The following is a 15557-nucleotide window of genomic DNA, read 5'->3' on the forward strand; positions in this document are numbered from 1 at the left end:
TGTATTTAACCTAACATAGGTGTAAAACTTAATTATCATGTTTCTTCGATAAACTATACAGAACAAAAATATAAAAACGCAACTTACAACTATTTCAAAAATGTAACAGTTACAGTTCATAAGAAAATCAGTAAATTTAAAGAAAATCATGAGGCCCTACTCTATGGATTTCACATGACTGGGCAGTGGTGCAGCCATGGTGGGCATAGGCCCACCCACTGGGGAGCCAGGCCCAGCCAGTTAGAATGATTTTATCCCCACAAACCATCCTGCAGGTGAAGAAGCCGGATGTGGAGGTCTTGGGCTGGCATGGCAACACGTGGTCTGTGGTTGGGTCCAGTTGGACGTACCGTCCAGAGAAATTACCATTAAATTCTCTGGCAACAGCTCTGGTGGACATTCCTGCAGTCACCATTCCAATTGCACACTCCCTCAACTTGAGACATTTGTAACATTGTGTTGTCAAAACTGTACATTTTAAAGTTGCCTTTTGTCCATAGCACAAGGTTCACCTGTGTAATGATCATGCTGTTTAATCAGCTTCATGATATGCCACACCTGTCAGGTGGATGGATTATAATAGCAAAGGAGAAATGCTCACTAACAGGGATGTAACCAAATTTGAGATAAATAACCTTTTTATGCATATGGAACATCTGATCATTTATTTCAGCTCATGACACCAACACTTTAAATTTTTGTTCAGTGTAGGTAGAATATCTACTTAATGAAAACTACAACTCCCTTCAGCTCAGCATCCGATTAAGTCAGCCCCCCGCAGCGCTGATTCAGAGGGGTTGGGTTAAATGCGGATGACAGATTTCAGTTGAATACATTGTTGGACAACTGACTACGTATCCCCCTTTCCCATATAGTTCTTGACTTACTTGCTCGTGAATTATTTGATTTCTCCCTAGAGAAATGGCATATTGGGCTCACAAAAAAAGCTGAAGTAAATGGAATGCAAGTAATTGAACAGACGTTGGTCAATCAGTTGTTTAATAACCAATTTATTATTAAARATGGKGKGGGGGGGGGGGGGGGGTAGGTTAAGTCATTCAGCACTAGTAAACACCCAATCGGTGGGTTGAAGACACAATATAAATCATCAATAAAATCGCTCCGACTCAGTATTCCAAATAACCCCACAGGAATTGTTCAATCACTGCAATAGGTATCAAACTGGTTGCGTCAAGTAGGCAGTCACTTAATCGCCTCAGTCAGGAGTCCCTGAATTAATCTGTTTGGGCTAGGGGGCAGCATTTTCACATTTGGATGAAAAGCGTGCCCAGAGTAAACTGCCTGCTACTCAGTCCCAGTTGCTAATATATGGATAGTATTAGTAGATTTGGATAGAAAACACTCTGAAGTTTCTAAAACTGTTTGAATGATGTCTGAGTATAACAGAACATACAGCAGGCAAAAACCTGAGAAAAAAATCCAACCAGGAAGTGGGAAATCTGAGGTTTGTAGTTTTTCCAACTCTTGGCCTATCAAATGTGTCTATGGGGTCATATTGCACTTCCTGAGGCTTCCACTAGATGTCAACAGTCTTTAGAACCTTGTTTGATGCTTCTACTGTGAAGTGGGAGCGAATGAGAGGGGATTGAGTAAGGTCTCTCCCAGTGGGCCATGAGCTGACCATGCGCGTTCACGTGAGAGTTAGCTCGAGTTCCATTGCATTTCTGAAGACAAAGGAATTTTCCGGTTGGAACATTATTGAAGATTTGTTAAAAACATCCTAAAGATTGATTCTATGCTTCGTTTGACATGTTTCTACGGACTGTAATGGAACTTTGACTTTGTTTTTTCAAATCTGACACCGCGGTTGCATTAAGGAGAAGTATATCTTTAATTCTGTGAATAACACTTGTATCTTTTATCAATGTTTATTATGAGTATTTCTGTAAATTGATGTGGCTCCATGCAAATTCACAGGATGTTTTGGAGGCAAAGCCAAATGTAAACTGAGGTTTTTGGATATAAATATGAACTTTATCGAACATAACATACATGTAGTGTGTAACATGTTGTCCCGGGAGTGTCATCTGATGAAGAATATCAAAGGTTAATGATTCATTTTCTCTCCATTTCTGCTTTTTGTGACTCCTCTTTGGTTGGAAAATCGCTGTATGCTTTCTGTGACTAGTTGCTGACCTAACAATGATATGTTCTGCCTTTGCCGAAAAGCGTTTTTGAAATCGGACACTGGTTAGATTAACGAGAATTGTATCTTTAAAATGGTGTCTAATACTTGTATTTTTGAGAAATTTGAATTATGAGATTTCTGTTGATTGAATTTGGCGCCCTGCAATTTCATTGGCTGTTGGCGAGGGGTTCCGCTAGCGGACCGAGGTTCTTTCTCCCAATGGACTAGAAGAGCAGTCGGCTAGGTAATGCTTTTTGGAGTGAGTATTATCAATCTCAATGGGCTTCAATAAAAAAAGATCTGTGGGAGAGATACAGTAGCAACCAGGAAATTAACTTGAAATTCCCTAGCACTCAGCGCATGATAAATTGAATTATATTTTTCCTGGACAGCAATGGCCATTTTCCTTGATCAGTTCTGGCAGAGAACATTGGTGTCCCAAGTCTAGTGGGTTCATTTGATCAGCTGTGAATAATAAGGACAGACTAATGTATGGATCTCTAGGAGACAGCCGCTCGCTCATAAGCTCAGGGCAAACGGGTCAATATTGATGAGTTTGTGGAAATCGCTTAGAGGAGGATCCGCATGAATGGCGGGAGGAGGACCACAAGAGGGAGTGTGTAAGGACGGACAGATAGTGGATACATGAAAAGGATGAAGATTGAGGTGTAACAAAAGGTTCCTCTGACTCTTCCTTCTCTCCCCCCCAGAAGTTTTTCCCACACTAGAAATATGAAATGAGCTCCCTTAGGGCCGACCGATTTAGGTCTGTTCACAGAGCATGATGTAACAACTGCTGCCATGCTCTATAGTTCTACATCTGTCATTGACATTAGTAAACTTCGATTTTCGAGGGACATAAATGTTACTTTATTGCAAGCTCTGCTCCAATAAATGAGTGATAGAGATTAATGGGCCTACGGAGGAAACGGTCCATCACGGCCCCAGAAAGGTTCTTAGCAACAAGACTCATTCCCTTTGCTTAAAATACAACGGTGTTCTACGGCCATTTTCTGTCCGCATTTAAAATTGTGAGGTAAGTCCCATGAATTAGGTATTAACAGAAAATAAAAAATTACCCAGATTGCATCAAAGTGAACCAAAAAGCCCTGTTCAAAGGAAAGTAAACTTACCAAATGTTTATGCAAGGAATGATCGAGTTTAGAACATGATTCTTTTGGTTGCCATTATTGACCTTGTTTACCACCAGATAGAGACTTGGACGTTATCAACAGGATCAGCTTGAAGACTACAAGGACATAAGTGAAGGCTGCGAGCCTGAAGCCTATCTGGAACAGGAGGTGTGTGGTGGAGTGGGTTTTAACCTTGATCAGGACACACTCTTAGATTCACCACACATCCAGACCGACATAGTAACAGAGAGTTCTCCTTGTGAAGTCACACACACCCCTCCAAATAGTGTAGAAGACAACATCCCAATCAAAACATATAGGCATATCATGACCAGACTGGCTCGCTATTGTGACTGATTCCTCTGGGAAGCACACAGACCTGTAAGAGAACATTGTCATGTTTCTCTGGCTCAGGCTAGTGTGTCACATTTCATTTGAAAGGGTTAATTGCAACGAACTGTCCCTAAAATGTTTGCAAATATCAGGATCAGAAGTCAGTATTAAAACAGCACATAAATGTAGCTAAATCCCCTGTTTTATGTGAAATGTGTTCTTTATCCTGTAAACATAATGTGAAAACTGTTTGGGAACCTCTATGACTCTGTGCCCCACTCTCCCTGCCTCCCAACAGAGCATCTCACTCCCTCCTTATAATAGGAGGTGACAGCTTTATACATGTACAACGTAACAACGCCAGAGCATGTCAATGGATACCATTGTCTCCCATGCGAGGAGGTCGTGAAACAAGAAAAACTGACTGGCACAGGGCTCACCTTCCAGGCAGCCCTCACCAGCACAGACTAAAACATTTTAAAAAAACTTGCAGGTGTTTACATTGTGCTCTCCCAATTGGCATTGACAGCACAGCTAAAAGTCTGAGCATGGGAGAGGCCAGAGATAGCCCTGGTGGTTGTAGACCTGTGTGTGTGGAGGAGAGGGGTGTGGGGGTGCCACAGGCTCTGGGCTGTAAGGAACTGCTGGCCTTCTGGGAGAGATGAGAGCGCTCTGAGAAACAAAGCACTGTTTACTTTGGGACCATTCCCTGGACATCTTTCTGTCTGGGTGTGCTGGAGATAAACCCCCCCCCCCCCCCAAAAAAAGAGAAAGAACATAAGACTACATAGAAAGAGTGAAATACACCACAAAAACGAGAGGCAGGGAAATGAATGGCTCTCGATTTCCTCAAGATCTTTCGGTTAACTAACAGATTGCAGAGAGCTATTCAGAGCACTGGGACACAGTCACTCATACTACACATGACAAAAGGTTGATTAACGGTCACTAGTGTTTCAATGAAAGACAAAAGATAACATCTTCCCGGATGTGAACACACATTTGGTTGTTGAAATGACCTGAGAAGTGATGCCCCAAGCAGGAAGCCCATTATTGGTGGTGCTCATGTTACTCTTGCCTCCTCACAGACATACAGAACAGGGGCCTGGGGAGCATCTACATGAGGCATCTATGATGAGACGGTGGAAACATGCACACCGTTTCCACCACCGGCCGTTTACAGTAGAATATCTGGGAAATATCTGGGAGTAGGGAGACATGAAGGGCTGTGTCATATCCTAAAGAATCCGAAACGTCCACACTGACAGGCCAGGCTACTGGATGGATGAGTGGACGAAGGGGATGGGGCTAACGGTGCTCATCAATCATTCTTCCCGTCCACCACTGTGATATGAACCATGCACTCTGCCTCAATGTACAAACCCAGGTAACATAATGTACAAATTCTCTGGATTTCAGCAGCTTTAGACATGTGTTGCTCAATACAATATTCAATTTTAAAGCATGGACATAGTGGGCACACAAACACCAGATCTCTGTCAGGCAACAGGAACAAAATAGAATCAAACAGTGTGTTCAAACATAGATCAAAGTTCATGGGGATTAGAACTAGGGATAGGCTATTCATCTGCATTCTTTTCTGGATAACTGCTAAACTTTTCAAGTGTGTTAAAACCAATGATGCATGTTCTTTGCAACCCATGACAACATCTGTAGAACGCAGGAAATAAGCTTCAGACCTGCAAAATTCTCTCCACCAACAACAGGGGTATGAACAGTGCTTGTGCGAGCAGGATATTCCCCAATGAATCTTTTAATCTCAATTTTAAAAAAAGGCACAAATGAATGTGTTTGGGTAATTGAGTTAGTCTTATTGAACTTACCTGGACCACTTCTATTCCTCTTTTCCTGAAAGGCAGATAAGAAAAGAAAAAAAAACAAAATCAGAATGTGTACATTCATTCATTATTCTAATATCCTCAAAATGTAGAGGTTGGGGAAGAGACACAGCAATGCCTTAACGCCAACAGATTACCCTGACAAATCTACAGACATTAAAACAAAATTGACTACCATTCTCCAGTGTATTTTCAAGCTCTCTGTTGTGGTGAACCAAAATGGCTACCAATCACAAGGGGAATCTCACACCATTACAAATGTTATGGCTGTTTTGAAGGGCAGAGAGGGCAAAGAAACCAAGATAGCGCATGCACCTCGCCACTTCAAGGGTCCGGAGTCTGTCTCACATAAAACATTGACAGTGATATACTCAAGTACCAACAGACTTTGGCATCAGTGTTTAAATTCAGAACACACAAATCTTATGAAATTCTGGGAATGAAAACCAGTGGCATAACACTCAAGAATAGAATGTGAATTTGTTCTAGGAATTCATAAATAAATGGCCATTAAGTCTAAATTAAATCATCTCTGAATGCTTAGTCTGGGAGTCCAGGGCATGCCTTTACTTTTCAAAGACACAGGATGGAGCTTTCGGTAAAAAAAATATATATATATATATATATATATATATAAAAGAAAAGGGTTGCTTGGCAACGCACAGACCTACAAGAGCGAAGTCCTTAGTAGCGTTTGTGTAAAAGACATCCAGCTGCTCTAACGTAATAAACCACAATGCTGTCCGACAACCACTGAAGGACTTGACGGTCTTTCATATCCACCCCAGTCTGCCCAAACAGAAATAGTATAAAGGCTGTTTACACTGCACCTTAGCTCAGGGTTAAGAGCGTCCTTAGCCCTGAGCTAAGGGAGATCTTAGCCCGAGGCTAAGCGAGTGTTCATACTTGCACATTCTAAAGTCGGCTAGCACCAACCTTAGCCCAGGGTTAGCTGGCCCTGCACCAGAGCAGTGTTAGCACAGACTTTGGGGTTAGCCCCAGAAACAGTGCCAAAATATTACGTGTGAAACGGGGTCAAGAGCAATGCCTAGACTGCCCAATCACAAGTGGCACATTCACTTAACTGACATATGAAAATAATGTGCATAACAAGCATAAGTAATTTCATACTACTTAATTCAAAAACATTGGTTGCTATGCCAAACAAAAAGGGTTGGTATGCAGGCTGGCTGAAGTCTTCACTTAGCCAAGTAAAGCTACAAACTCTACAGCTGGAATGGTAGAAAACACTCAATTTCTGTTTTCATAGATATCTATTGACATTTAATTGCATATATCCATGACAGTAATTGTGTTGCATTATTTCGCCTGAATCAGAAAAGTTGACGTCTCATTTGTTCACAGCATTCGTGATAGAATTTCAAAAGTTAAACATTATTTACGATGATGTCGACAGGAAAACAGCAAGGTTTATACAAACCATGACTGTTGGAAGTCAAATGCTAGGCTAGAAGCAACATTTAATAGTGTGTTAATAAATGTCTTGTTTATAACATTGGTTGCATGTCAGAAATAGAATGTTGGTCGCATGTTGTTTGTCCATTATCCCAGGGCTTTGGAATACAAGTGTGAATCTTTAGCCCAGGGCTAAAGCGTAGTCTAGGGCCAGCCTAGCCTGGGGTTAAGACAGCCTGGGGCTAAGACCAAAGCAGTATGAAATGGCCTTAAGTGGCTGATTTCAAGTTTGAGTGTTGTCCGTACTATAAAAACACAGTGATCAAAACAAATGTTAGAGGTCATCAAGTAGTGAGGACATGCAGGTCCTACTCATCTGAACACAGACAAATATGCGGAGGAGGGAATGAACACTAAGCTAGGGTATGTGGAAAAACAGTGAACTTTCAATGGGCACCATGTCAGAATGCTTGAGGGTATTTTTGTTTCAATAGAAGCTGTTCAAGCTTCTTAGAAATCTGTCAAGGCAGTGAGAGGGATGGGACATGTAGAAACCTGCTGGTTCTATGGGAGCGGTTGTCTAGATCAGATATTTCCTCATTATGAAAGCATGAGGTCCAAACGCAAACACGGAAGAGAGATGGCATCTTCCACAGAGCTGTAGATTTTAATGGTGATTAGCGGCCTCAATGAGACCGGGCTTTCTGATGACTAAACATAATTACATGCTTAGTTAGACACAGAAGGAGATGACAATTGTCACAAAATTAGGTATTTTTAGCGTAAGGCATAAAAATGTATTATATGAGTAAAACATTTTACTGAGCCAGCAATTCATAACGTTTGAATTCTGCTTTCTTACCAATGCATGTTTCATTTGGATCAGTTTGGGCTCCCGTAGACTGATGCACTCATCTTAAACATTTGAACCAGGGACCAATGCCTATTGGTGAATTGTTACATCCCTAGTGACCATATAATGAAATCAGAAAGTAAGTCCTACTATAGTGGACACATTTTCTCTTTGTAAAACTGAAATGATACTTCAGGCTATTGACAGCAATATAACCTACAGCTAGAAATCATGGTGTGTGTGTGTGTTAGGCCAATGGCACCATGCACACAGGCACACTCCAAACAAACCTTTGACCTTAGTGCAGTAAAATAGGTGTCAAGTGGAGTACACGTTACAGCAAGGAATAACCTGCTACTTAGTACTAGGCTAAATGATGCCCCCCTCAAAAGGGATGGGCACAGTTATTCCAATAGCTAAACGGACGTTAGCATTTGATTACCTCGGAGAGCATTCATAGTAAAACAACATTTAAGGTTTAGTCAAAAATGTAATCAAATGATCTATGCAACATAGCCTACAAGGATAGACCATTACATTTGAAACGTTTAACAGTTTAATGACAGTGCTCCCCATTTTTTTTTTTTTTTACGAATCCGTTTCACATGTGTAGCTTCTTAATGTCGGTCAAAGAAAAGTGGCTCTACAGTCAGACGCTCCATGTGTAGCAAGTTAAGTGGGAGATTTCTAAATCAATGCAAAAATGGAATTATTGATTATTGATCATATTATTCCAGTGCTAGCTTCCCTACACTGGCTTCCTGTTAAGGCAAGGGCTGATTTCAAGGTTTTACTGTTAACCTATAAAGCGTTACATGGGCTTGCTCCTACCTATCTTTCCGAGTTGGTCCTGCCGTACATACCAATACGTACGCTACGGTCACAAGACGCAGGCCTCCTAATTGTCCCTAGAATTTCTAAGCAAACAGCGGGAGGCAGGGCTTTCTCCTATAGATCTCCATTTTTATGGAACAGTCTGCCTACCCATGTTGAGAGACGCAGGACTCGGTCTCAACCTTTAAGTCTTTACTGAAGACTTATCTCTTCAGTAGGTCATATGATTGAGTGTAGCCTGGCCAGGAGTGTGAAGGTGAACGGAAAGGCTCTGGAGCAACGAACCGCCCTTGCTGTTCTCTGCCAGGCCGGTTCCCCTCTCTCCACTGGGATTCTCTGCCTCTAACCCTGTTACAGGGGCTGAGTCACTGGCTTGCTGGTGCTTTTCATGCCGTCCCTAGGAGGGGTGCGTCACTTGAGTGGGTTGAGTTACTGACGTGATCTTCCTGTCTGGGTTGGCGCCCCCCTTGGTTTTGCTGTGGTGGAGACCTTTGTGGGCTAACTCGGCCTGTCTCAGGATTGTAAGTTGGTGGTTGAGGATTACCCTCTAGTGGTGCGGGGGCTGTGCTTTGGCAAAGTGGGTGGGTTATATCCTTCCTATTTGGCCCTGTCCGGGGGTTTCTTCGGATGGGCCACAGTGTCTCCTTGACCGCTCCTGTCTCAGCCTCCAGTATTTATGCTGCAGTAGTTTGTGTCGGGGGGCTAGGGTCAGTTGGTTACCTGGAGTACTTCTCCTGTCTTATCCAGTGTCCTGTGTGAATTTTAAGTATGCTCTCTCTAATTCTCTCGTTCTCTCTTTCTCTCTGAGAACCTGAGCCCTAGGACCATACGTCAGGACTACCGGCATGATGACACCTTGCTGTCCCAGTCCGCCTGGCCTTGCTGCTATTCCAGTTTCAACTGTTCTGCCTGTGGTTACGGAACCCCTACCTGTCCCAGACCTGCTGTTTTCAACTCTTAATGATCGGCTATGAAAAGCCAACTGAATTTATTCCTGATATTATTTGACCATGCTTGTCATTTTATGAACATTTTGAAAATCTTGGCTCTCTCTAATTTTCTCCTTCTCTCTTTCTTTCTCTCGGAGGACCTGAGCCCTAGGACCATACGTCGGGACTACCGGCCGTGGTGACTCCTTGCTGTCCCCAGTCCGCCTGGCCTTGCTGCTATTCCAGTTTCAACTGTTCTGCCTGCGGTTATGGAACCCCTACCTGTCCCAGACCTGCTGTTTTTCAACTCTAATGATCGGCTATGAAAAGCCAACAGATTTATTCCTGATTATTATTTGACCATGCTTGTCATTTATGGAAATTTTGAAAATCTTGGCTCTCTCTAATTTTCTCCTTCTCTCTTTCTTTCTCTCGGAGGACCTGGGCCCTAGGACCATGCGTCGGGACTGCCGCCCGTGGTGACTCCTTGCGTCCCCAGTCCGCCTGGCCTTGCTGCTATTCCAGTTTCACTGTTCTGCCTGCGGTTATGGAACCGCTACCTGTCCCAGACCTGTTGTTTTTCAACTCTGATGATCGGCTATGAAAAGCCAACTGAAAATTATTCATGATTATTATTTGACCATGCTTGTCACTTATGAACATTTTTGAACATCTTGGCATAGTTCTGTTATAATCTCCACCCGGCACAGCCAGAAGAGGACTGGCCACCCCTCATAGCCTGGTTCCTCTCTAGGTTTCTTCCTAGGTTTTGGCCTTTCTAGGGAGTTTTCCTAGCCACCGTGCTCTACACCTGCATTACTAGCTGTTTGGGGTTTTAGGCTGGGTGTCTGTACAGCACTTCGAGATATTAGCTGATGTACGAAGGGCTATATAAAATAAAATTGATTGAAATTGATTGAATTAAAATGACAGAACTACATTGGCTAAATGATCAACAGGTAGGCGGTTGTTTCATATGAATGGAGATGTAGACATTGGACAGGGAGCGCAGCAAAATAGCCCAATTAGCCTTGCTATTTTAGCTAGCTACTGTAGCTAGCTTCTTTACAACGATTTGATGCAGTCAAGACCGGCACTACCAGATGGTATGATAGGTAACCTATGGCAGCAACAAGTTTGTCTAACTTGCGCGAGTCAGTTTGGCTACTTTCTATCCCCATCTCTTTGCCATAGACTGAGAGACAGAGCAGCGCACCGGCTTTAAAAAAAAAAACAAGATTTAAACCATCTAACATTTGTTTAAAAAGATACTATTTGAATACGGAAAAATCATTTAAAAACACCCATCCCTATTCCTTAACTATATTTTCCAAGAGTAGGCAAGACACAGAAGATTTGATTGTTCAAACCCATCCCTGGCCCACACGCACAGCCCATCCCTACCCACCCTATAACCTACATACTACACGCTGAGCCATCCTCCAGAGGGAGTCATTTGGTTGGAGGGTTATGAAGAGATTTAAAATATTTGGAGGATTACATTGTCGTAATCTGTGCTGGCTCAATCAGGTTGCTTTGAATCAACAGCTCCCTTGGCACGGTGAAAATCACTCACCACTGCTATCAGCAGAGAGAATCCACTCTGACAAAATATCCTACCTAACCCAGAGACCTGCCCTAGTTGAATGGTTTTGGTCATTTCACATCATCTGCCCTTTAGGCGTTTTTCACATGGGCCGAGTGTGACACTCCTAAAACACGGGCAGCAACAGAGAAAGGATGATTAAAGCCAGTTTGCCTGAGTGTTGTGGGTCCCATCCCTGCTTGTTGATACCAAATACAGCACTATTTAGCCATCAGCAGGCAGGGTTTACAGTCAGTTCTGCTGAGGAAATCCAATGCAATCCCTGCCCCACTTTACAACGCCTTATATAACCATTCACTCTGCTGGAGACTGATACAGCAAGGCACAATGTAAAGTAAGGTAAGAGATACTATCTCCCTCTACTCAAGCGCGTTGCATGCACATTCACCTACTAGGTGCTTTAGTAAAGCCTCTTACTTTTCCAAATTCCAGTTGCTCAGGTTTCACAAACCTAACACACCCATGTTATAACAGAGGCACCTGGAGCCACAAACCACACCCACATACCCCCATCTTACACACACGTATGTGTGGTAGTAGAGTAGTGGCCTGAAGGCACACACTTAATGTGTTGTGAAATCGTTTGTGAATGTATTGCAAAATGGTTTAACTGCCTTAATTTTGCTGGACCCCAGAAAGAGTAGCTGCTGCCTTGGCAGTAGCTATTGGGGATCCATAATAAATACAAATACGCAACAACAATTGCTCCTCCCCCAATCTGCTGGTGTAATACTTAAGGCCTACATTCACCACAACCTCTCTGGTCGTCTTTTTAGTGAAATCTTTAGACTAGTCAAATTCATACATTTCTCTCAATGAGGACTCAAACAGTAATGGTGAGAGCCTCCTCCACACTACTGTGCCACGAAACTCCTGTGCCCACACATACAGAACTCAGCATCACGCAGAGAGCAATTCTCACGTCACAGGAGACCAATCAAAGGTCTAATTAACTATGCTTCAAGGGGGACTCAAGAGACAGGAGAGTAAAGGGCAGGCGGATGGAGATCACATCTCTAACGACAGAGCCTCTGAACAAACCATGAAAAGGACCAATTTAAAATATGCCTCTTAAAGGACAAGTCACAGAGCATAAGATTAATGAAAGTAGTCATAACAATTGTCTAAAACATAGCAGACGGTCGCTTACAGTGCCTTCGGAAAAGTATTCAGACCCCTTGACTTTCTCCACATTGTTAGGTTACAGCCTTATTCTAAAATTGATTAAAATTGCCCCCCCTCCATCTACATACAATACCCCATAATGACAAAGCAAAAACAGGTTTAGAAATTGTTGCTAGGATATCAGCCTCAAGTCTTGGGTTTGCCGCCACAAGCTTGGCACACCTGTATTTGGGGAGTTTCTCCCATTCTTCTCTGCAGATCCTCTCAAGCTGTCGGGTTGGATGGGGAGCGTTGCTGCACAGCTATTTTCAGGTCTCTCCAGAGATGTTGGATCTGATTCAAGTCCGGGCTCTGGCTGGGCCACTCAAGGACATTCAGAGACTTGTCCCGAAGCCACTCCTGCATTGTCTTGGCTGTGTGTTTAGGGTCTTTGGCCTGTTGGAAGGTGAACCTTCTCCCCAGTCGGAGGTCCTGAGTGCTCTGGAGCAGGTTTTAATTAAGGAGCTCTATGTAGGGATGGTGCCAGGTTTCCTCCAGACGTGACGCTCAATCCTGGTTTCATCAGACTAGACAATCTCGTTTCTCATGGTCTGAAAGTCTTTAAGTGGCTTTTGACAAACTCCAAGCAGGCGGTCATGTGCCTTCTACTGAGAAGTGGCTTCTGTCTGGTCACTACCATAAAAGGCTTGACTGGTGGAGTGCTGCAGAGACGGTTGTCCTTCTGGACGGTTCACCCATCTCCTCAGAGGAGCTCTGTCAGAGTGAGCATTGGGTTCTTGGTCATCTCCCTGACCAAGACCCTACTCTCCAGATTGTTCAGTTTGGCCAGGCAACCAGCTCTAGGAAGAGTCTTTGTGGTTCCAAACGTCTTCCATTTAAGACTGATGGAGGCCAGTGTGATCTTGGGGACCTTCAATGCTGCAGAAAAGTTTTGGTACCCTTCCCCAGATCGGCACCTCGAAACAAACAAGAACCAAGGTGGCGTAGCAGTGCAGACATGTTTGTCATTGTCCGGTGTAAAAAATGTTTGATATATATATATATATATATACACACACACACAAAAAAACAAACACATACAATCTCTTTTTCCATTTTCAAAATAAATACCATCCGGCAACCTGCCTCACCCAATGTGATACGGATCTGCTATTTTTAGACCTTATAGCTAGAACCTCCATCAGAATGTAACCATCAGATGCTAACCAGCTACTTAGTCATTGCTAGCGGCCTTTACCTTTAGCTCAGACACCAGCCGCTTTTAGCCTGGATAATAACCGCCAGTCTGCACAGCCTGATATCAACCCTGAGCATACAGGACTGCTCGTCTCCACTACATCACCAGATTCCTGCCGTAAGCTCTGGACCATTACTCCATATCATTGCAGCTAGCTAGCTGCTACCGAGTGGCCCAGCCCCGAAGCTAGCCTTGAGCCAGGCCAATCTCCTGGCCTGCTCAGTGGACCCAATGACACTCGGCTACACAGCTGATACCTCCCAGACTCTTCACTAACACGACTAGAAGCCACTACATCTCTGGATTCCTGCCGTAAGCTCTGGACCTTTGCATCGGATCATCGCAGCTAGCTAGCTCCTACCGAGTGGCTATAGTGGCTAACGCCCTTGTCCCGAAGCTAGCACCAGTTAGCCTCGAGCCAGGCGCATCTCCCAGCTAGCAAACTAAATTACTCCAGCTACAATACCTCTTGCCAATTGGCCTGGACCCTTTGTCAACACAGCACCCCGCCGATCCATCACGACTGGTCCGCCGACATAATTCCGTCCGTTGTGCCCTCAACCGGCCTTTGCCGGAAGTCGGTGAAGAAGCTTCTGCTAGCCCCAGCCTGCTATCTGTATGTACCGCTTGCTAGCATAGTAACTGCTACCTAACGGCTTCCCTGTTTCATCTATTGCTGTTCACTGGACCCTATGATCACCTGGCTACATAGCTGATGCCTGCTGGACTGTTCATTAATCACGGTACTCCATTTTGTTTATCTGTCGGCCCAGCCTCGAACTCAGGCCCTGTGTGTAGTTCACTGACCCTCTCTGCCCATTCGCCATTTTACCTGGTGTTGTCGTCTTACCTGTTGTTGTCTTAGCTAGCTCTCCCAATCAACACCTTTGATTGCTTTATAGCTCTATATGTCAATATGCCTTGTATACTGTTTAGGGTAGTTATCGTTTTATTTTACTGCAGAGCCCCTAGCCCCACTCAACATGCCTCAGATACCTCTTTTGTCCCACCTCCCACACATGTGGTGACCTCACCTAGCATAATTAGTGCCTCCAGAGATGCAACCTCTCGCATCGTCACTCATTGCCTGGGTTGACCTCCACTGTACCCGCACCCTACCCGTCTGTACATTATGCCCTGATTCTATTCTACCACACCCAGAAATCTGCTCCTTATATTCTCTGTCCAAAACGCACTAGACGAACAGTTCTTATAGCCTTTAGCCGTACCCTCATCCTCCTCGGGTGATGTGGTTAACCCAGGCCCTGTGTCCCCCCATGCGCTCTCATTTGTTGACTTCTGTAACCGTAAAAGCCTTGGTTTCATGCATGTTAACATCAGAAGCCTCCTCCCTATGTTTGTTTTACTCACTGCTTCCGCACACTCCGCCAACCCTGATGTCCTTGACGTGTCTGAATCCTGGCTTAGGAAGGCCACCAAAAATTCTGAGATTTCCATCCCAAACTACAATATTATCCGTTAAGATAGAACTGCCAGTGGGGGAGGAGTTGCAATCTACTGCAGAGATAGAACTTTGCAGGCTGTCATACTTTCCAAGTCTATGCACAAACAGTTCGAGCTTCTACTTTTAAAAATGAATCTCTCCAGAAATAAGTCTCTCACTGTTGCCGCCTGTTTTAGACTTCCCTCAGCTCCCAGCTGCGCCCTGGACACTATATGTGAATTGATTGCCCCCCATCTATCTTCAGAGTTCGTTCTGCTAGGTGACCTAAACTGGGATATGCTTAACACCCCGGCCATCCTACAATCTAAGCTAGATGCCCGCAATCTCACAAATTATCAAGGAACCCACCAGGTACAACCCTAAATCCGTAAACATGGGCACTCAGATATCATCCTGACCAACTTGCCCTCCAAATACACCTCTGCTGTTTTCAATCAGGATCTCTCCGAGCTGGTCACGGGTGCACCTCAGCCACGCTCAAGGTACTAAACAATATCATAACCATCGATAAAAGACAGTACTGTGCAGCCATCTTCATCGATCTGGCCAAGGTTTTTGACTCTGTCAATCACCACATTCTTATCGGCAGACTCAACAGCCTTGGTTTCTCACATGACT

The 15557-nt window shown here is 44.0% G+C and overlaps 1 protein-coding gene across 1 annotated transcript in view; it reads right to left on the bottom strand.

Annotated features, from left to right (window-relative positions):
• itpk1b (inositol-tetrakisphosphate 1-kinase b) overlaps positions 1 to 15557 on the bottom strand; it is a 43126-nt gene that overhangs the window by 24202 nt on the left and 3367 nt on the right. Inside the window, exon 3 of the mRNA XM_023994467.2 lies at positions 5460 to 5484. Coding sequence (XP_023850235.1) covers positions 5460 to 5484 — 25 coding nt within the window. The remainder of the gene's footprint in view (positions 1 to 5459; positions 5485 to 15557) is intronic.

This window comes from Salvelinus sp. IW2-2015, linkage group LG9, assembly GCF_002910315.2.
Source record: "Salvelinus sp. IW2-2015 linkage group LG9, ASM291031v2, whole genome shotgun sequence".
Classification (NCBI taxonomy): Eukaryota; Metazoa; Chordata; class Actinopteri; order Salmoniformes; family Salmonidae; genus Salvelinus; species Salvelinus sp. IW2-2015.